Here is a 20,797-nt window from a genome sequence, read left to right on the forward strand (position 1 = left end):
CCTCAGAGGTTGCAGCACTGCTCAGGTTTGGCCCAGAGTGGGGAGCTGAGCCCAGCCAGCCCTGTGATCCTTAAACACATTTAGATGACCTAATTTTCTTCACCCACCAGAGAAGAAACCCTGCTCTAGGAGCTCTTTTTTATTGTAGTACAGTCTACTGGTAGAACACGATGCAAACAATAAGCAGCAACTGAATGTATTTTTACAATGTATCGCCCAGAAGTCCAGAACACACTTTTTATCTATTCATAACCGTTGCATTTGTGCCTTGTCAGAGGAAATAGATGGCAAGATACATGGCTTCAGAATTCAAACTGTTTGCAGTAAAGTGAAGAAATCTGATGGGAAGACATGAAATTATTTATGTCACGAAGTTCAGCATGCTTGTATGGTTGCAGTGTGGGCAGGCTTTTCCATTCTCTGAAACACAGGCAAAGATAACCAGGCAAGGTCATCGCAACTGGCTCAGAACCTCATCTAATAATTTGTACCAGTTTCTATCTTTTCATTTCATTTTCTACAACTTCCTCAATAAATGTATGGACATTTTTGAATAGTTCAGTGAAGCTGAACTGAGCTGCCATGTATTTTTTCAAGCGAGATGAAGCCTAAATCACTGTTTCATATGCCTTTTCCATCCATCTGGTAATGGTTCAAGGTCTGTATTTTGTAAAAGCCAAAACAGACTAACTGACATAAGTAGACCCAATTTTATTACTGCCAACCCACTAGCATTTAGCAGAGGCTGAACTAGACTAATCTGAGCACAAAAAGAACAGTGAGACTTTTAGGTTGTTATAATGATTTATGTGTTGCAATCCATGGTCACTGACCCTATTTGACATTTCACTCAACTATATAGACCCCATCCCACCCACCCCCCAGTTAGCCTTTTGTTAAATTTATGCCTGCAGATTTTTTTGACTTGCAATTGCAGTTTTAAAACCTTAAATTACAGAGTGGCAAATCTTCAATACGTTTGCTCATTCAGTGTGCACATTGGAGGCTGGGGCAAATTATCTGTGAACAGTTGCTAGGATAGTTTACTGATTTACCCCCAGCTGAGGAAATTGTCATGTTCCACAACTTTCAGTGAATAGTTGAATTTTCTCTCTTATATAGGAGGAAAATCTCCCGGCTGTGCCTTATTCCAGAATTCTGGCTCTGAACAAACCTGAGTGGCTGCATATATTCTTTGGCGTGATTGCTGCTGCCTTCTCTGGTGGTATCCACCCTGCATTTTCTGTTATATATGGAAAAATCATTGGGGTAAGTTCAGAACTGTATGGTAAACTAATGAACCAGGCACAAATGCAGAACTTTAAATCCTGCCTGACCCTCCAGCTAGTTGTCTCTAGTGATGCCTTAGAGCCTCCTTCTACTCCCGCTGTCACTGGACTCTACAAGTCTTTCCATTGACTTCAGTAGGAACTTGAAAAAGCCCTTGATCTCCTCTCCCCACTTGTTGCCTATTTTCTAGCCCCGTATTTGGAATGACTTCACCTTTCCAGTGAAGCAAATCACCTTCCCTTATCAAACTCAGTATTCCTTTACCACTCTCCACTGTTGTGCAGACTCCCTGCCTTGTACCTGACCCTACTCATTGCATTGTACCCATTCTCTTCGGACAGTAAGCTCCTTCAAGGTACCTTGAATTCCAACATGTTTCTAAGTACCAGGGACATCTATGGGACTGTCTGAATAATTAATCCCTTGATTCCTGAATCATTGCACGAAAGAAATGGAGACTTCCTTTGGATTCTAGCATATGATTGTTGGGGCGGGGGGGAGTGATAGCTCAGTGGTTTGAGCGTTGGCCTGCTAAAACCAGGGTTGTGAGTTCAATCCTTCAGGGGGCCATTTAGGGAACTGGAGTAAAGATCTGCCTGGGGATTGGTCCTGCTTTGAGCAGGGGGTTGGACTAAATCATCTCCTGAGGTCCCTTCCAACCCTGGTATTCTATGATTCTAAGTTACTAGGAGTTGGAGCAGCAGGCAGGGAGAATGGTTCAAACAAGATGTTATTGTTTAGGGAATCTTTTATCTTCAGGCAAGAGAAGAGGGGTGTTGTAGTCAGCTGGAGGGGAGGTGGATGGTCTGAGGGAGTGACAGCATTCAGTGGAAGGCAGATAAAAGCTGGTGAAGTGGCAGCCTGGAGGCAGGATTTAGTGGCACTGCAGCTCCCAGGCAAATGAGGAGAGGGTCTGGTGGAGGATTGGAGAAGGAGCAGCTGATGAGTGGCAGGTCAGCTGGGAGAGGTGGAGTGACCTCCTGGCCAGCAGCAGAAAGCTGAGAGGTGGCAGAGTTTAGGTGCCGGGGAAGAGCTGAGAGGAGGTGAAGTTCAATAGTTTCTACAGTGTTTCCTGAGCTATTGTAACTGGTGATCACTTTGTGCTTTTCTTACATAGGCTTTTCAAGAAACAGATCCTGAAAAAAGGAGCACAAACACTACATTGCTTTTTCTAATGTTTCTTGCACTAGCAGTGATCAGCTTAGTAACACACATAATCCAGGTAAACTTCACTACATTGAAAAGTCAAAGCTGAGTATCTGGTCACATACATTATGGTCAAGATTTTCAGATCTCCTTGAGAGGTATGTTGGGGACATAATGCAACTTTGTATTCACTGTGTTTCTTAAAAACTGTTCCAGAGCCAAGCCACTGAGTGACTCAAGTGGCTGGTATGGAATACAGAGCCTTACCCTTCCCGATTGCCAGTTACAAAGCAGCCAAGGGCAGCAATGCCTGAAAGGTGCTGCCGACTGTTCTGTGTCCTAGGGGGAATGCGTTTGGGCACAGCCCAGTTCCACTACATTGGTGTGTACGTTACAAAAACCACCGGCCCAGTCGGCACTGTTAGATAGCAGAGTGAGTAGTGAGGCTGAGGAATGAGTAAGCAGGGAAGGTGACTCCACTGCTGACCTCTGCAGCTGGCTGCAGAAGCGTGTCGGGGGGCAGTACGAGGAAACTTCAGTTTCCAGGAATTTGTGTGGTACCTTTCACCTGCTTTAAACTAACATCTGAAACCATGTACTAAAACACTGTGTTGGTTCTGTAAACTGTGTGGCTGAACGGTTGAAATATCATCACATTTACAGCAGGTTGTTCTAAATATGACTGTACAGCCCAGCACATACAATTCAACTGTTTTATTTCCCATTCTCCCTTTTCAGGGATTCATGTTTGGAAAGTCTGGGGAAGTTCTGACCAAGAGATTGCGATCTTTGTCATTCAAAGCATTGCTTCAGCAGGTATGGGTCACGTTTCTGGGTCAGAGCGATAGACAGCAAATATGCAGCACTCCTGCCATATGAGCCAGATGGCTTTTGTGGGCTGATGTTTGTATAACACCATGAAAATTCCTGGTTCCCTGCAGCCTGTGTAGAGCCTCCCTCCAATACAGCTTCGAGACAACCCATCCTTTTAGTGAAACTTTAGCAATGCACAAGCGGCAAGTCTCTGAGCACATGTGCGAAACAAAATAAAGCAAAAGCATGTACAGATTAACTCAGTGCTGCTAGGAGACCTGTCTAATTTTGATGCCATCTCTTTCAATATCGACCATACTGAAGAGTGTATAAAACATGCATGTATCTGAGTGCATTGGTATATTTGCAAAGATTAACAAAACAGAAGTTAAATCTCTATCTCACCCTGATGGTCATGATATAAATGTTTAGATAAATAGGTTTAGGTCTGTTTGCATCAAACTCCATAGCAAACGGACCATATCATAACAGGTATAGGGTCTCAAAGCATTATCTTTGCTCACTAGAGTGGTTTCTCTAGTCAAGATGACCAGCTGGAACAGGACTGATTTACAATAATACTATTGGAACATGACTGTCCTTGGATACTCCCTGCTGATGGATCCCTGGGAAAGGACACACCTCTATTTGTTCCTTGCAGAGGATTCTCTGTGTGTGAATGATTAGGCACCCTGCACACCCATTGGTAGTGCTTGGTATCACAGGGTTGTGCATATGTAAAGGAGCATTCTAAGGGGATAGGGGAGGAGAGGGAAAATTACAAAAAAAAAAAAAAAAGCTCTCCTTCTTTTCCACTACCTTTTAAAGATAATAAAGTTGATTCTCCTCCCACATGCACCCATATTGATCAGGAATAGCTCTACAGAAGTCAGTGTAATATAAAAGGTGTAGGAGAGGAGCACTGTGCCTATCAGATGTTGGTATGGGTGTGGAAGGCACTCTCATTATGGTGCAATGAAACAGACACACAGCTAGCCCTTTGAAACCTGTCATTATGGTGCATGACACGTACTTGACTCTAAATTCTAAAATCTTTGCAGTTGTTAGCACCTGGATTGTTAAGAGTTTAATGTTCTGAGGGTAAGAATAGTTTATTTTAAGATAGTTTTCAGTTTATCTGACAAATGTTATTCATCACAAAAGAAGAGTGAGTATCTTAGTGCTTATGTTGGCTCGCTCTCTTCCCCACACACACATGCTAGTCGAGCTTTAAATGTCCATACATTGTACTAATGACCCTGACAAGTCTGAGTTACGATAAGAACATTTCATTTGCAAAAGCAAAAATAACTGAACCATCTATTCCCTTGCAGGAGATTGGGTGGTATGACGATCATAAAAATGCCGTAGGGGTTTTGTTAACCAGACTAGCTACAGATGCTTCACAAATAAAAGGGGTATGTTTGTTTTTGTTTTACATTTTGCTTACAAATATGAATTACAGTGTTGGCAAGGGACAATTAAGTTATTTTGGAAAACGAATTGGTAAATCTACTCTAGAGGCTGTCTGACACATTTAAATAGTCTTGGAAACAGTTTCACTGTTCCCAAATCATGACATTTATTGAAGCTTCGACCGATGTTCACACACCTTCCATTTCCTTGCTGTAAGCGTCTAAGTAAAAAAACTTCGGTTGCTTGGAGGAGCTGTAGTTGTGGGAGAATTGCATTGCAGACAATGCCCTGGCCTCATGTTGACATGGGTACATTTCTTCTTCCCAGCTCTGTCCACTGCATTTCATACACAAGAGTGTGTATGGGGCTTTATGGGGTGAAGTGAGTTGTCATTAATACAGAGTATCAGTGATGGCAGGAGCACGAGGGACTGTGTGACTTCAGGGAGTGGTGTAGAATAGGAGCCACTGACAATCCTGCAGGTAAGTGGCAAATTCTGCAGAATTTGCCAATCTCCCCTTTCCTTCCCACCACACGACCCCATCCAAAAAATTCTGACGCATCAGCCATACTTTTTAAAATAAATTCACTCATGAGCAAAGAGTAATAAATGTACTGATTTATTCAATAGTTTAAAATAACATTACATTTCTACTTCACTTGTTTAAAAAAAAAAAAAATCCTTCCTTAACTCCCAGATTCACTAGACTCACTAGATCCTCAGACTCACTAGATTTCATACTCCTTCCCATCTCCTCTTTACTGGCCAGCACAGAGGGGGAATCAATCAAATATTTGATGGAACGTACAATTACTTGAATCTTTAAAAACTGCAACTTAATTCTTGAGGATAAGGTCCATCATCCCAGCTGTCAAGGTAAACAAGAAGAAGGTGATGTATGGGATCCAAACTATAAAAAAGCTTAATAGATCAAAATGAACATCAGAACATTGCATTCTCCGGAGCAGTGGTTCTCAACTGGCTGCGAGCAGGTTTTCGGGGAGTCTGCCAAACAGGGCCAGGATTAAACTGGGACCAAGGGCAGAAAGCCAAAGCCTCCACCTCATGAGGCAGAAGCCCAAGGCCCTGAGCCCCACCACATGGGGATGAAGCCAAAGCCTGAACAATGTAGCTTCACGGGGGGCCCTGTGACATGGGGCCCCAGGTAATTGCCCTGCTTGCTACCCCATAATGCTGGCCCTGGCTTTTATATGCAGAAAACCAGTTATTGTGGCACAGATGGGCCATTAAGTTTTTATAGCATGTTGGGGGGACGGGGGAACTCAGTCAGAAAGAAAGAGGGTGAGAACCTGTGCTCTGGAGAACAAAGAAATATCAGTGAGTGAGAGACAAGGTGGGTGAGGTAATATCATGTATTGGACCAACTTCTGTTGGTGAGAGGCAAGCGTTCGAGCTTACACAGAACTCTTCATTAGGTTTTCTTAACCAACAGAAGTTGGTCCAATAAAAGATATTACCTCACCTACCTTGTCTCTCTAATCACCTGGAACCAACACAGCTACTGCTAAGTAAATGGGCAGCCATATGTTGTGCTAGCTGAAGTCTCAAAGTGATCTTTATGTATAAGCCCCTAGAGTACATGGCAATAATTCATCTTGCCATTGGTTTGGTTTTATAATTTTATTGAACACAAGTCTCTTGAGGGCAGGAAAGCCTCTGGCTAGCAAAGAAAGACTCATACTTCCCACCCAAGGTTTTCTTGGTTTGTCCACAGTACGATATTTGAAAGATGGATTGTTTCCACAAAACTTTCCATTTCATCTGCAGGCATGAGTAGAGCTGGCCAACGTGTTTTCAGTGAATGGTATTTTTGCTTAAATATGTATTTTTAGGGACCCCAAATCTCTTCATGAATTAAGGCAAAATTTGACAAATAGTCAAAAGAGATAGGAAGGGAGATTTGTTTTAAGTCTAAATGTTTCATTTTGACCATTTAAACATATGCCATTTCTACTTTTGTTTTGAAATGGCATTTCATTTTCAAATTTGTCCAAATAAAAAAGAGGAGAGAGACTGCAAAATGGCCAAATCAATACCAAAAAAAATTTGTGTGTGTGGGAGTAAGGGGAGTTTTTAGTCAACCAAAATGTTTTGGTCAATTTGAAATTATTTTTTATTCGACAAAAATTTTTTTTTTAAATTGTTTCAAATCTAATCGAATCAATTTTTTCCCCGATTTTTCCAGTTTGGCCCCCAGCTGTAAAATCCACTATTTGCTCAGCTGAGCCATGAGTATTGTCACAGTTTACACAGATCCGATGTGCCAATTATCACTTCTGCATTTCTTGATGACATGGATGTGCAGATCCTCAGGAAGAGAAGAGCTCTTTGGTGTGAACGCTCATTTCCTGCTGCTAACACAGCTGGAAACAAAGTGCCTAATTAAAGGAACCTGCAGCTTCCATTATCTCCAGCTGATGTACAGCACCTATGAAAATCAGGCCCTAGGTGCCTTAAACTGGGCATCCAATAGCTGACATGCCCCACATTAGAGGCTGTTGGCTCTTCTTGATTTCTGTGCCTTGTTGTGGCACAGGAGGACCCTGATATTTTTTGTTGAATTGAGCCCATGTGGCCACATCTTCATCAGGCTTCCTGAACCTCACCCACAGCTAGGGGTATTTGCATATGTAATTGTCCATATGGGTTTTTGTATATATTATTGTCGATTTTAAATGCACAACATTTATGATTTTTCTCCCTCTGAATATTTGATCCTGAGTGAACAATGATTTCATACATTTGATCTCTGTTTTGTGTGTCAGGAATTAACTCTAACTTTGGACTCTTTTGCTTTTCATAGGCTACTGGAAGCCGACTTGGCTTGTTCGCTAAAACTGCCTCTACCCTTCTGACCGCCGTCATTATTGCTTTTGTATATGACTGGCGATTAACTTTGCTTATCCTGGCCTGCATTCCTTTCGTTATTGCTGCAAGTGCTATTCGACTGAGCTCTGTGGCTGGTCAGGCATCAAAAGATCCAAAAACTTTGGAAGAGGCCGGAAGAGTAAGATCTCCAGTATAAACTAAATGGGTATAATGTTATATCGTTCTAAGGACAACATTGTCAGTGATGATTGTCTACAGAAATTACTCTGAAATATATTAAATAAAACAGTGCTAAAGAGAGAGATTCTATTATAGTGGGATACTAGCTCCACTCTAGTTAAGATTGAGGACATTTCTTATTGCTTTAAAATCCATGCAGTTACTCATATTTCCTTGAAATTCAATGGTAAAACAATTATGTTAACACAAAGTTAAGGTTGCTTGATGACATGTCGTCCCCTTGGAGAACCTTGAGTTGAGCAAAACTCAAACTTCTGAACATCAGGAATTGCAGAGTTAAATTTGCCGATGATGCCTTAACTCTGCCCTCTTTCAGTAATTCCCCAGTGCTCCCTGTTAACACACATACCTTTACTCTACCGACCCCACAGTTGCTGAAACGTTCAAGGTGTTCACTTTCTTCTCCAGTCCATTCAATGTCACCCACAGGATTCCATCTAACACTATGAAAGGACAAAAACGGGTAGGGGAAGGTTGACCATGCTAGCTTCCCTCTAGCCTCTTTCAGCTATGCCTCACTGTGCACGTACTCTCACTGGCCCTGGGCACTATAAAGATTCAGAAAGTTCCAGATTGTGGCGTACACTGTTACACTGAGCCAACTCCCCAGAAAGAATATCATACATGTACAATGTGAGAACCACTTTACAGCCTTTTACAGCTCCCGGGCCCTGATGGTACATCTCAGCTGGGAGGTGTGATTCCCAGGTCTCATAGACATACCCATGCTAGCTCTGCTTGAGCTAGTGCACTAAAGGAGAACAGTGTAGCCAGGACGGTGGCTTGGGCGAGCCTCACAAGTAGTATGTGCCCAGGGGGTCTGGGTGGGTTTGTACTCATGCGGGTAGCTCAAGCCACTGCTCATGCCACCCTAGCTATGCACAGTGGGTACATCTATGTGAGCTGGGACTCGCACCTCCCACCTTAAGTGTAGGGCTACTGTTACATACAGGATACCATCTCAACCTACACTATCACTTAGCCATCCTGAAAGCATTAGAATCCTTTCAAATTCCACCTCACAGCTGACTATATCCTTTATAATTAAAGCCCCGTGCCCTGTTACTGACATAACCTACACAATTCCACATAGAACTGAGACATACTTCATCCTGAAGGTACACATGCACTTCCTGCCTTTCCACACACACACATAGATCTCCTCATATCTCAGTCACTGCTCTGTCACACATCTCCAAGTCATCCACAGATCTCGCTAACACACCTATCAAGCAGAGCTAACTACTTCCTCCGCTCTTCAGTACAGCTCCATCTGCCACTGAGCACACTCACTTTGCCTGGAGTGTGCATAGATAATAAATGCTTAGATTGCTCATATGCCAGCTCGCTACTGAAAATACCCTTTCTAATACAGCCCCTGTGCCCTGCAATGATATACACAATTCTGCACTGTACTGATGCACACAGGATCCTGAAGGTACATACCTAGCTCCTCCCTTTGTTCAGACATTGGAGGGTGGCAAACACAGAGTTCCTCCTGTCCTAAGCTCTGCTCTGCTCTCTCACATACCTCAGAATGATCCCCACGTCCTCACATCACCAACACACTTAAGAAGCAGGCCCAACTACTGTCTCCACCCTTTAGTGTAGGTACATGTAGCATCCTGATTGCATCTGGAGTATATGCAAACAATTCTCATTGGCTACTGCCAGCTCTATGGAACAGATGGAACATGGGGTGGGCAGCCTTTTTTTATTTTTTTCTTGTCCTGTAATATTGTTAGATGGAATCCTGTGGGTGACAGTGAATGGGCTGTAAAAGGAGGTGAAGAGCTTGTACATGTCAGCAGCTGCAGGGTTGGCAGAGCAAAGGTGTGTGTTAACTTGGCACTGTGGAAAGATGGCAGAAATAATCTTACATGCACACGCTTACTTGTGCATCTCCTCGTTTTCAGTAGTTTGAGTTTTGTTCCACACAGCATTCTGCAGGGGTACGACATACCCACAAGCAACCTTAACTCTGCATTTAACGTTGTTCTTTGCCATGGAATTTCCAAGTTTTTTTTTTTAAACAGGAAAAGCTCTGGTGGCGTTAGGAGGTAGTGGCCATAGAGGCAGTTGTACATCTAGTGTTCCACAATTAGCATTCTGAGCCAGCTGCACCACCTGACACACACATTCATTAGCTGTGCCTCACCAGCCCTGCTTCAGCACACCTCCCCCGCCATACCTCTGACCCAGTCACTGCATTCCCTGTCACCACTACCATACAGAGGCTCCCTATTGCAAGCAGGGAACACCTCTCCCTGAAGTTTTCACTCCCTGAGTACTAACTTTTCTATTGCTGTCACTCCCTACCTCCTCTAATCTGACTCACATGCAGTGCCTGGGGTGAAGGACAGCTGTGTTCCAGTGGCATAGCGTTCCTGGTCATGTTTCAGAACGGCTAGAGGGTGAGGTTTGTAGCAGGCTGGTGGGAGAAATCACAGATAGGGTTTGTGTTCCAAAACACTGACAATTTTATGTTTGAGAGAAAAATCCTCTGACCCTTTTCTCAGAGATGTGCCCCATCTCCAAGAACAGTGTAGTGTCAGAGCTTGTAATGGTTTCTGGTCAGCCATGAACCCTCCAATTTCCCCATCAATGTGTGTCCAGTAGCTTTCCTGTAGTGTTGGGGTGCACTGACAGAGCTGGGAGGTGCAACGTGTCAGGTGCACTGGTAGAGCTGGGGTATAGGAAGGTTGGGGTACACTGGAAGGGCTCAGGCTGCAGGAAAGTTGGGGTGCATGGGGGATTGGGGTGCAAAGACAGCTGTGGGATGCAGGGGATTAGGATGTCAAGACCAAGCTCGGGTTTGGGGTGCAGGAAGGTTGAGGTGCAGGATGGCTTGAGTTTATTGACAGAGGGGGCACAGGGGGTTGCAGTGCAGGGCTGGGGTGCACTGGCAGAGGTGGGGGGTCACATGCCTCCATCACCTGAACCTCCAACCTCTTACCTCCCCTACCACCTATTCCTATTTACCCCAATGCCCCCTCCCAGCCGGGTTGCCAATTTTGGTTGAACCTATTCCTGGAGGTTTCCTCGAATGACACAATCTTTAAATATTAATCTTTAATTCCTGAAAAACAACGTGGAGCCTGGTGGCTCTGTGGATACAGACTAACACGGCTACTCCTCTGATATTTAATTCCTGGAAACTCCAGGACAATCCTGGAGGTTTGTCAACCCTCATTCCAAGAAAGTTTACACATCCAATTTTCCACCCAAACGGTTTGATTGCATTTCTCCCAAAATGAAATTACCACCTATGACTCTCACATTGTAGCAAACTCCAGCCACTCAGTTCAAAATTCCTTTTGTCTTAGGTGGGTGTTGTAATCAACTTATCTTTAGTAGTGTTAATTGAAGGGTGTGGTCACGGCCATCCAGTGGTCTGTGATTCATCTTCCAGTTCTTAGTATCTACCTATGAACTCTAGATCTAGAGTTCTAGCTCTATGTTTTTGTTTTTTTTAAAACACCCACCACCTAGAATTTTTTTTTTAAATGGCTGTTTTTAGGGCTTCTATCTCCAGAACGTCTGGCTCAACAGATGTCAAGTTTGGGTCACTAACCCTACCCTGCCATCTCCTGAGGTGCACCACTATAAATTGGTGAACCTTATCGGAGTGCAAGATACGTGTAGTGATCCAAACTTGGGGTCATTTGATGTTGGGGTTCATGAGATGTTGTTTCCCATCCAATAAACAGTTTTTCTAAAGGTTATTCTAGAAATGTTTTTTTGCCCACATCTAGAGATCAGACCACGGGTCTGATCCCGGCACAAGGGTCTCACTCACTTGAGGGTGACCCCAGAGAATGCATGGCATCCACTAGCCCTTTGGGGGAAACAAGATTCGGAACATTATCAGCAAAAGAGTTCGGCCATCCATGTAGGCTCTTGAGTAAAGGTCAAGCACTCCACAAGTTACACTGAGCACGTATGTAAAGCGAACCCCAAAGGATTTGCAGGTAGACTATGGTCAAAGCAGCTGGATAGACTGAAGAGATGCACAGTAAGTGTTTGTTCCTGAACTCCCCCAGCTAGTGACAGTTCACGGCCCCCCTTTGCTGAAAACCTGGGAAAGCTTGGCTGGCATGTTGCTAAAATCTGGTACTCTCAGGCTTTTTTTTTGGAGCGGGGTGTAATGTCATCAAAGTATTTTTGTTTTAAAAAAATAGGCATGCAAATGCTTGCTGGCAAGAGAGGAGCATTTTAAGGGATGGAGGAGTTAGGGGAATAGGGTGAGAGGGGTTTGGGGCTGCACGGAGAAGAGCGGGGATTATGGGGAGGGAGATAAATGGGAACGGGTGGTGGAGGAGGTTGGGTTTGGGGAATGGATACTGGGAAGCAGACATGAGGGTTTGTTGCAGAAGGTCGGGGGAGAATAGGGGCAGCTCCGCATTATCCCGTCTGTCCCTTTTGTTTGTGTGCTTGAATCTGGGGGACCCACTAGCTCTCTAGGGGAGTCTTAGCCCCTCTCCCCACCCCCTGCATGTGAGGTGGAATTTGGGGGAGCATTGCCTCTCTGGGGGTGTCTGAGCTCTGCACCTGACCCCGCCCTCCCCGCCCTTTGCCAGGCTCTGAAGCTGCCTTGTCCAGCCATGGAGATCTATCTGCCTTCCATGCCCCCTCTCATGTGAGCCAGGGTCTGCAGTAGGCATTGCTTTCTGGGGATATGTAAGCCCCTCTCTCTACCTCCTCACATGAATTGGAATCTGGGGTGCTTTGTCCCTCTTAGGGAGTCTGGCCCCCTCTCTCTACCTCTCCCCATGTGAGCTTGGCTCAGGGAAGTCCGGGTGCTCTGAGTGGGAAGCTTAGAACAGGCATGCTCAGAGCATGCCCCGAGAACACACTGCTGAAAGAGAGGGGTGAGGAGCTGAGAAAGGGCATGTCAGAAATTCTACAGTCCTGGGGAGGGGGAATGGGAAAATCCACTGGCATGAATGGAACAGTTCATATGTCTCAAAGCGAGGTGACCAGGTGTCTCAATTTTATAGGGATCGTCCCGCTATTCAGGGCTTTGTCTTATATAGGTGCTTATTACTCCCCATCCCCGTCCCGATTTTTCACACTTGCTGTCTGGTCACCCTACTCAGAGCTAGATTCTGGCTGAATTCAGACTGGGTGTTCACTTTCAGCTGCAAACATCTCATTGAGATGAATGGGCCACTCCACAGCTCTCTGAGACTATTATGATGCTGATGGATGTGTGGAGCACCTCTGCTCCACTGGCCTTCTAATTTTATACAGCATTACAACTGAGCACCAGCTCTGCTCTAGCTAAGGTGGGGAAGCCCTTCCTGTTTAAAGGATGACTACTAAGGCCTGGGCTACACTGGCGCTGTACAGCGCTGCAACTTGCTGCGCTCAGGGGTGTGAAAACGCCCCCCCCGAGCACAGCGCTGTAAAGCGCCACACTCGCTTGCAGCGCTGCAAGCTATTCCCCTCGGAGAGGTGGAGTACATACAGCGCTGCGAGAGCTCTCTCGCAGCGCTGGTGGCGCGACTACACTTGTGCTTCACAGCGCTGCCGCGTGTAGCCAAGGCCTCAGTATGCTAAAATCTGTGTGTTTACACAGATTGTCTTGAAATTTGCTATGTGTCATGAAAGCGTAGGGTAGGGTGAGTGATCCAAAGATGGGGTCATTTGAGTATGGGGTTCCCCACAGCCTCCAGGGGGAAAAAATTAAGTTCACAGATTCTAGCAGCTTTGAAGTTCTAAGCCCACTCTGAGCAGAAATCTGAAAATGAAATGTCAACTTTTGTTTTAATTTGGAGAAATGGAATCTGAGCACAGCCGATAATTAAGAAGGCTCTCAAACTGTGTTTGAAAAAAAAATTAATTACAAGGGGTGATTACCATGTAAGAGTAAGTGGGAAGAAGGGGCTGTTTTGGGTCTAGAGCAAGGGATGGGGGCACAGGTGCTAACTCTGTGGGTGGAAAAAAATTGATGGATGCTTAGCACCCACTGGCAGCCAGCTCCCTCCCTCCCCCCCCCAGCGCCTCTCACCCACCAGTGGCCCTGCTGATCAACTCCTTCCCTCTCCCTCCCAGCGCTTCCTGCCCACCACAATCTGCTGTTCCTCGGTGTGCAGGAGGTGCTGGGGGGAAAGGGGAAGCAATGGGGATGAGGTGTGCTCGGGGGAGGGGGAGGAACTGGGCAGGAAGAAGTGGGGTGGGAAGAGGCAGGACAGGGGTGGGGCTTTGGGGGGAGGGGTGAACTGGGGGCGGGGCCTGGAGCTGAGCGGGGGTTTGAGCACCCCTGGGGAAAGGAGGAAGCCGGCACATGAGGAGGGGGATAAATGAGGATGGGTAGGAAGAAGGGTTAGGGGCTCAAATAATGGGGAGGGGAGGGATTGGGGGAGCGTGAGAGGAGAGGATGGGGAATGTGAGGGGTAGCAAAGGAAGTTGAGGATTTGGGGGTGGGCTGTCAGCCCTGAATTCTCCCCTTCTGTGTGGGTGCTTGGATCTGGGAAGAGCCCTGCTCCTCCATGTGGGCTGGGATCTAGGGACCCTGCTCTTCTTGGAGTGTCTGAGCCTCTCACCTTGCTCTCCAATGAACCCAGGATTGGGGGGCTAAAGATCATGCAAATTTAAATATCAGAAATCCAGAAAATGAAAAGTTACGATACACGTCACCCCTGTGGGAATGTTGGCCAAAGGGTGTGGGGGAAGGGCCTGGTTTGGAGGAGGGGTGGACTGGGTGGGCCTGGCACATGGCTGGGGAAGCCTGGCAGGAGCAGGAGCAGGAGTCCCCACTGGGGGTGGGTAGTAGGAGTGTGGGGCTCACCCAGCTCAATGTGCCGCTCAGGTTGCATAACCAAGGTAGCATGCAGCCCTCCAGTGAGCTGCTGCCTGGGATGTGTGTACTCAGAGTAAGGAGCAACTTCTTACCTTTTAATGGCTTCTATAGTGCCAGCTAATGCTGCTGTGCAACAAAATGGACAGGTGGGGGGAGGAGTACTTAGGAATCACATAGCAGCCACGTTGGCTTAGTAGAAAGACCACTGTGTGACCTTAGGTAAATAATTGAATTGTTGTGCCTCAGTTTCCCTGATAATGATACTTAATCTCATTTTTTTAAAAAGAAAAACACTTGGAGAGCTAAAGATGAAAAGTGCTATAGATGTGCTAACTACGTAGTGGTAGGAGCAGACTCAAGCATAAGAGAATACTTTATATCCGTCTTGTCTCCCGATTTAGATTTCAATGGAAGCTGTTGAAAATATAAGAACTGTGGCTTCATTAACTAGTGAAGATGCATTCTATGAGAGATATAATGCAAGTTTGAATGGTCCATACAGGTAGGATTTGCTCTCAAATAATTCTGTTTTTTAAAACAATGAATACATATTTTCTTAATTTAAAACTACTCAAGATTTATTCATATTACATTCATTTGCAGACTGAAAATATTAAACACATAAATGATTTGAAAAGATTTTGGCAGAGTAAAATGTATTTACTCAGTTTCTTTAAAATATGTTCTTAGATGCTATTGTATGTGATGTAATATTTGTGTGTGAGAGAGAATGTAATGACCTGGTATAAAGTTTTTATTAACATGAATATGGGATGTTTATTTGCTTCACAAGTACTGGAGCAGAATGAGTTTCATAGGTCAAGTGGCAAAGGCTTTATACTACATAGCATTACCATGTATTATGACTTCTACTACAAGTAAGGACTTTCCGGTCTTGAAATAAGGTGCATTTCTTTTTCCCCTTTGGCCTTTTCAGTCACACTTGACAGGCTAACCACTGCAGGGGCTAATTTCTAATATCCAAATATGTCAGGCATTTTCCTAGTCTCCATTTGATTTAAATGAAATGATCTACCATCCATTTTGTTTCTTTCCCCTTAAATATGCTTTAAGTAAAAGCAGGGATTGAAAATGATAGTCCTCTGTCAATGACAGTTTTATGACTCAGTATTCTATAAACCATCATTATGAGAAAAAAAATCTATATTTAGTTGGAGAAATGGGATTCTCAGCCTTAGCACTTGTCTCTAGTCCTGGCAGGTCATTGTATCACAATATTATGATTTATAGAGAAACTATTTTGGAAAACATTTAAAAAATATATGAGCACTAGAGATGAGTGAAAATCTGAATTTCTGTCCTGTGGGAAATTCTAATATTTCAACCTCTGTTTTGCTCTGTAGTGGGACAAAATGTGAAAATATATCACATTTTTTCGTGGAAAAAAGTTTTTTTTTACAAAAAATTCAATTTAGAAATGGCAAATCATTCCATTTTTGCATTTTTTCTCCAAACAAAATATTTTTATATTCCCAAATAACTGAAATATTTATTTTTTCTTCTGTTTAACTGATCTGACAGTTTTTGTTTCTATCTAGTTCAACATCAAACTGCATTTCCCTGTTTTGGAACATTGCCTATCTTATGGGCCAGGCTCCCTGGTTGGACTACATCTCCCATGATGCAGTGTGGTCTCCCCTCTGCCTGAGTGGCATAATGCATTATCGGAGTCACATGGCTATGGGTGCAAAGCAGAAATATTTCAATTCAGGTCAAACCAACCCCGAATAAAATATTTTTTTACTTTTTTCCCAATGGAAAATTTCAAATAGGCAGACATTTCATTTTCTGTTGAAAAATCATTTTGTCAGAACTAGAACCAGTTTCTTTGTCACAGCAATGTCTGCACATAATTGAGGTGATCCAGTTTACCATCCCACACAACAACATTGGTCACCATTTAAAAGTCACCACTCTACAGTGCGGTCTGAGTTGCTACTTTTCCCCCTCCTGTACACAGAACAGGCAATATCCGTAGTGCTTCAGTTTTGCTGTGTTGTAGACATTGACTTTTCTATGGTGACCACTACATTTATCCAAATTGTCCAAAAATTCAAGCATTCAAAGATCATAAGAGACTTATCGAAATTATTAATTTGCTTTGTGTCAGATTGCTTTGGCCATCCATAAACATTTATTCTGGAAACCAGCATTCAAGTGTTAAAATGTTTTGACTACTAAAGGTAATTTTATCATAAGGTCCTATCCAATAAACAGCTAGTTGGGATGAAGAGATCTCATTTGCCATAAGTTCTCTCCAGAGGCACCTTCATGGAGCCCCTAGCGTGCAGCTTTATTAATTATTATTATTTATTATTTGAGTGAGTGAGGTATAGGGTTTGCCACCCCTAATCCAAAGGTCTGACCTTCTCCCGGCGAGTCTCTGCTCTTGGCATTTCATGACAATTTTTTCCTTTAACATAAATCTTTTCTTTTATCAGGGACTCTCTAACAAAAGCCCCCCTATATGGACTTAACTATGGAACAGTCCAATGTGCAATCTACTTTCTTGAGGCAGCAATCTTCAGACTCGGGGCATGGCTCATTGCTAATTGTTATACAAACTTTGAAAACGTATTTATGTGAGTACACATCAGTCCAAAGGCAGTGATTTCAACACATGATAATTGTGTATCAGTCTAGTTACTGGGGCAATAGTGCAAGAGGTCCAACAGTTTAGAATCTGGTCAGGAGTTCAATTCAGGCAGAAGGGTTATTTCTGGGAGAGGAAGTTTGAAACAGTTGTATTGGCATGTATAGAGCCTGGCTCAGTTTATTTACTATGGAGAAACTTTTATTGTTGACACTTCATTGCAGACAACAGGCTTTGTGAAATGCTTCTGCATGGAGAAATTATGTACCATTAGTCACCCATAAAAATATTTGTAGCTGTAAACCTCTGTTTCTAATCTTTTGTGTGTAATTTTTCTATACCATAAAGTTCTAAAAATGTCACAATTCTCAGATTTATAGATAGAGTTAAGTCTGTTTGTTTTAAATAAGGAAAACAATGTTTGTAATTTATGAACAATAATAAAAAAGTCTCTCTTTAGATGAACTGAAAGATTTTTTTGTGTTTGGTTTTCAGAGCCTTTTTTTCAGTTCTATATGGTCTTATAAATGTTGGTCTGTCCTCTTCTTTGGCACCAGATTTTGGCAAAGCTAAAGTTTCCGCCCAACGAATCTTTCAGCTTTTGGATCGGAAACCCTTAATTGACAGCTATAGTGAAGAGGGTACAAAACTGGTAAGGCCATTCAGAAAGTTCTTGAAACTAACAAACCTGGTGGTATTGTATTGTCCTTAATTGTATTAATCTTGTTAAATTGCCTTTTTCAATGTCACAGAAGACAGGACCACAGAAGTAGGGTAAAATTTAACAGCAATAACTTAATAATTTTATATTTGCCCAGTGCCATTTAATACCTTTTCGCTTGAGAAATTAATAAAATACTTTTAAGTGCGGTTCTGTTCTGAAAAATGACTGGAAGAATGACATTTCATTCACCTGTTCTGTCCGTTGGGTGTATTCTGAGGCCTGGTCTACGCTAGCGGGGTAAGTCAACTTAAGTTACGCTACTCCAGCTACGTGAATAATGTAACTGGGTTCGATGTAGCTTTGGTCGACTTACCGCGGTTTCTTCACTGTGCTGCGTTGACGGGAGATGCTCTCCCATCGACTTACCTTGCTCTTCCCGTTCCGGTGGGGTACCAGAGTCGATCAGAGAGCACTCTGCTATCGACACCTGCTGAATTAATTGCAGTTGTGTCAATCTCCCTGGTAGTGAAGATAAGCCCAGAGTTATAACTGCTTTCTTTAGCAATACAAGTATGTTTTCGCTGCTTTTTACTCCTGTAAACTATGCAGCTGTGGGGGAGAGCGAGTTAGATTCTATTCCTTCTTGTGCATCATCAGCAGACTTATTTGCTAAGTTCCAGTCAGTTACATCTGTGTAACAGAGAGTCAAGGTGGGTGAGTTAATATCTTTCATTGGACCAAATTCTGTAGGTGCGAGAGACAAGCTGTCGAGCTTACACAGAGCTCTTCTTCAGCTCTGTATAAGCTCGAAAGCTTGTCTTTCTCACCAACAGAAGTTGGTCCAATAAAAGATATTACTTCACCCACCTTGACTCTCTAATATTCTGGGACCAGCACGGCTATAACAACACTGCATACAACATTTGAGTAACCTCATTCAAGTCAGAGGGGTTGCACAGGTATTAATGAGGATGTAACTTGGCCTGCAGAACCTTTTCTTCCTGGTGATTATACGTGAGATGGAAAGAACCCAGATTGTCTCTCATAGTCCAGTGTTGACTGTTAGAAACTCATCTTTGTATTTGTAAACTGAACACATTTCATATTGTCTCTCAGTGTTTTCCATAAATGCTTTTACAAGCAGAACCAGCCTTTCAGAAACTTGAAATTGCTTTAGAATTCTAGCTTTTGGATAGTGGCCTCGATTCAGAAAAGGACTCAGGCACATACTGTAAGCATGTCAGTAATTCATGTGCATAATTTTAAGTCACACATGTGCTTCACCACTTTCCTGAATCAGCTCCACATGCCCAGACTACTGATGCTCCAGGGCAAATATCTTCTTGTGGATAAAGACGTTAATTGAAAGTGAAACCACTCTGGGCCAAATCCTGATGCCAGTGAAGCAGCTGCCTTTGACTTCAGTGAAGTTAAGATTTGGCCCAAAGAGTTTAAACCTTGAAAGTCCAGTTCTCTAGGTGCTGTAAGAGCCCATTGTACTCGCAGTGCTGGTATTGTGGTCCTGGAGCTGTCCCATCCCCCAGGCATCAGAGGAGGCTTCCACAGTCTCTCCTAACATCTCCTTCACTCACCCTTGTCTTCAAGTCTTCTTCCTTGCTACCTCTTATACTCAGAGCTCCCTTCCTACATAAAAGAGCCAATAAGCTACCCTTTCCTTATTCAAACCTACACTTAAAACATAGTTGTCCTTGAAAACTATGAATAATCCACCAAAGTAAAAATGTTTAACCCAATCTGAGATCTGATGTTCACCTTATACCATGTTCATCCTGTGCATTGAAATTACACTATTTAGAGAGTGAATTCCCAGGAGCAGGAGCTATGTTTTCCACACACAATGATAGTGTCTGGATTATATGTATTGATGACATAAAAGAGAGGTATTAGGGTTGTTTACTTACCTAAAGTAATGATAGTCCTTGCGAGCCAGGCTGAAAAGGAATGATATAAATGAGAGAGAGATGCAGAAAAGTACCACTCAAGAAGGAGGTCCTGTACCCAGAAGATAACAATCCAATGTCACTGCATATTTAAGCAACAATAAACTGACAAAAATGCTCTGGGTTTGACAATGCCATACCATTTCCAACTGACTTGTCAACGCCTTCATTTAAATGACCATACTGAGTTGTGTTTGATGCTTCTGTACAAGATAGACAGGTCTTCTTTCATACATTAATATTTTCTACCATTTTCAGAGTCAGTTTGATGGTAACATTGAATTCAGGGACATCCATTTTGTATATCCTACAAGACCAGAAGTTCAAGTTTTGCAAGGACTCAGCGTGAAGGTTAATAAAGGACAGACACTAGCCTTGGTGGGGAGCAGTGGTTGTGGCAAAAGCACATCCATTCAGCTGCTGGAGAGATTTTATGACCCTATGGCAGGACAAGTGGTAAGAAAAGATTTGTGAAGCTGTTAATGCTTAGAGCTTATAGAACTGTTCTTCAAAGTATTTTACAAACATTAAATCATCCACCCAACACCCCTTTGAGGTGGATAAGTGTTGTTACAGGTCTGGGTACTGCAGAGAAGACTTGGGACTTCCTTAAGGTAGAGCCAGGAGTAGAACTTTGGATCTTCTGACTCCCCGTCCTGGCTTTAGATCACTGGATTGCATCTCTTTGTTGAATTTATTTAATATATTGGAGGGGGCATTAGAATACTTCCCATAATGTAACCCTTGCCACTAGTCCTGTAGTCATGATAACATGACACAATTTGAGGTCTAATTCATCACTTGATGAGACTTTTGATGCAAGTCCTATTAATGATGATGAGAGCTCCAAGAAGAATAGCCTAGAGATGGTGAGTCAAAGGATGTTTGAATAAATGCCCAAAGATGTGGATTCTTATTGGAGCTCTTCAACCGTCCAGGACTAAGAAGCTGATGAACAGACTTTCTCATGAGATCTCTGGTCCCTGCCATCATCAGT

General features: G+C 43.4%; 1 protein-coding gene across 6 annotated transcripts in view; it reads left to right on the plus strand.

The window, feature by feature from the left end:
- The window catches only part of LOC112061733 (ATP-dependent translocase ABCB1-like), a 67,112-nt gene that overhangs the window by 40,375 nt on the left and 5,940 nt on the right, over positions 1–20,797 (plus strand). For 3 of the 6 annotated variants that reach the window (XM_065583278.1, XM_065583274.1, XM_065583275.1), the window contains 9 exons: positions 1,123–1,269; positions 2,408–2,512; positions 3,175–3,252; positions 4,584–4,667; positions 7,491–7,694; positions 14,963–15,063; positions 17,024–17,164; positions 17,671–17,827; positions 20,059–20,256. In XM_065583278.1, the coding sequence (XP_065439350.1) occupies positions 1,123–1,269; positions 2,408–2,512; positions 3,175–3,252; positions 4,584–4,667; positions 7,491–7,694; positions 14,963–15,063; positions 17,024–17,164; positions 17,671–17,827; positions 20,059–20,256 (1,215 nt within the window). Of the gene's footprint in view, positions 1–1,122; positions 1,270–2,407; positions 2,595–3,174; positions 3,253–4,583; positions 4,668–4,992; positions 7,421–7,490; positions 7,808–14,962; positions 15,064–17,023; positions 17,165–17,670; positions 17,828–20,058; positions 20,257–20,797 lie in introns of those variants that run through there. The other 3 variants (XR_010598285.1, XM_065583276.1, XM_065583277.1) reach the window with 3 other exon arrangements.

This window comes from Chrysemys picta, chromosome 2, assembly GCF_011386835.1.
Source record: "Chrysemys picta bellii isolate R12L10 chromosome 2, ASM1138683v2, whole genome shotgun sequence".
Taxonomy (NCBI): Eukaryota; Metazoa; Chordata; order Testudines; family Emydidae; genus Chrysemys; species Chrysemys picta.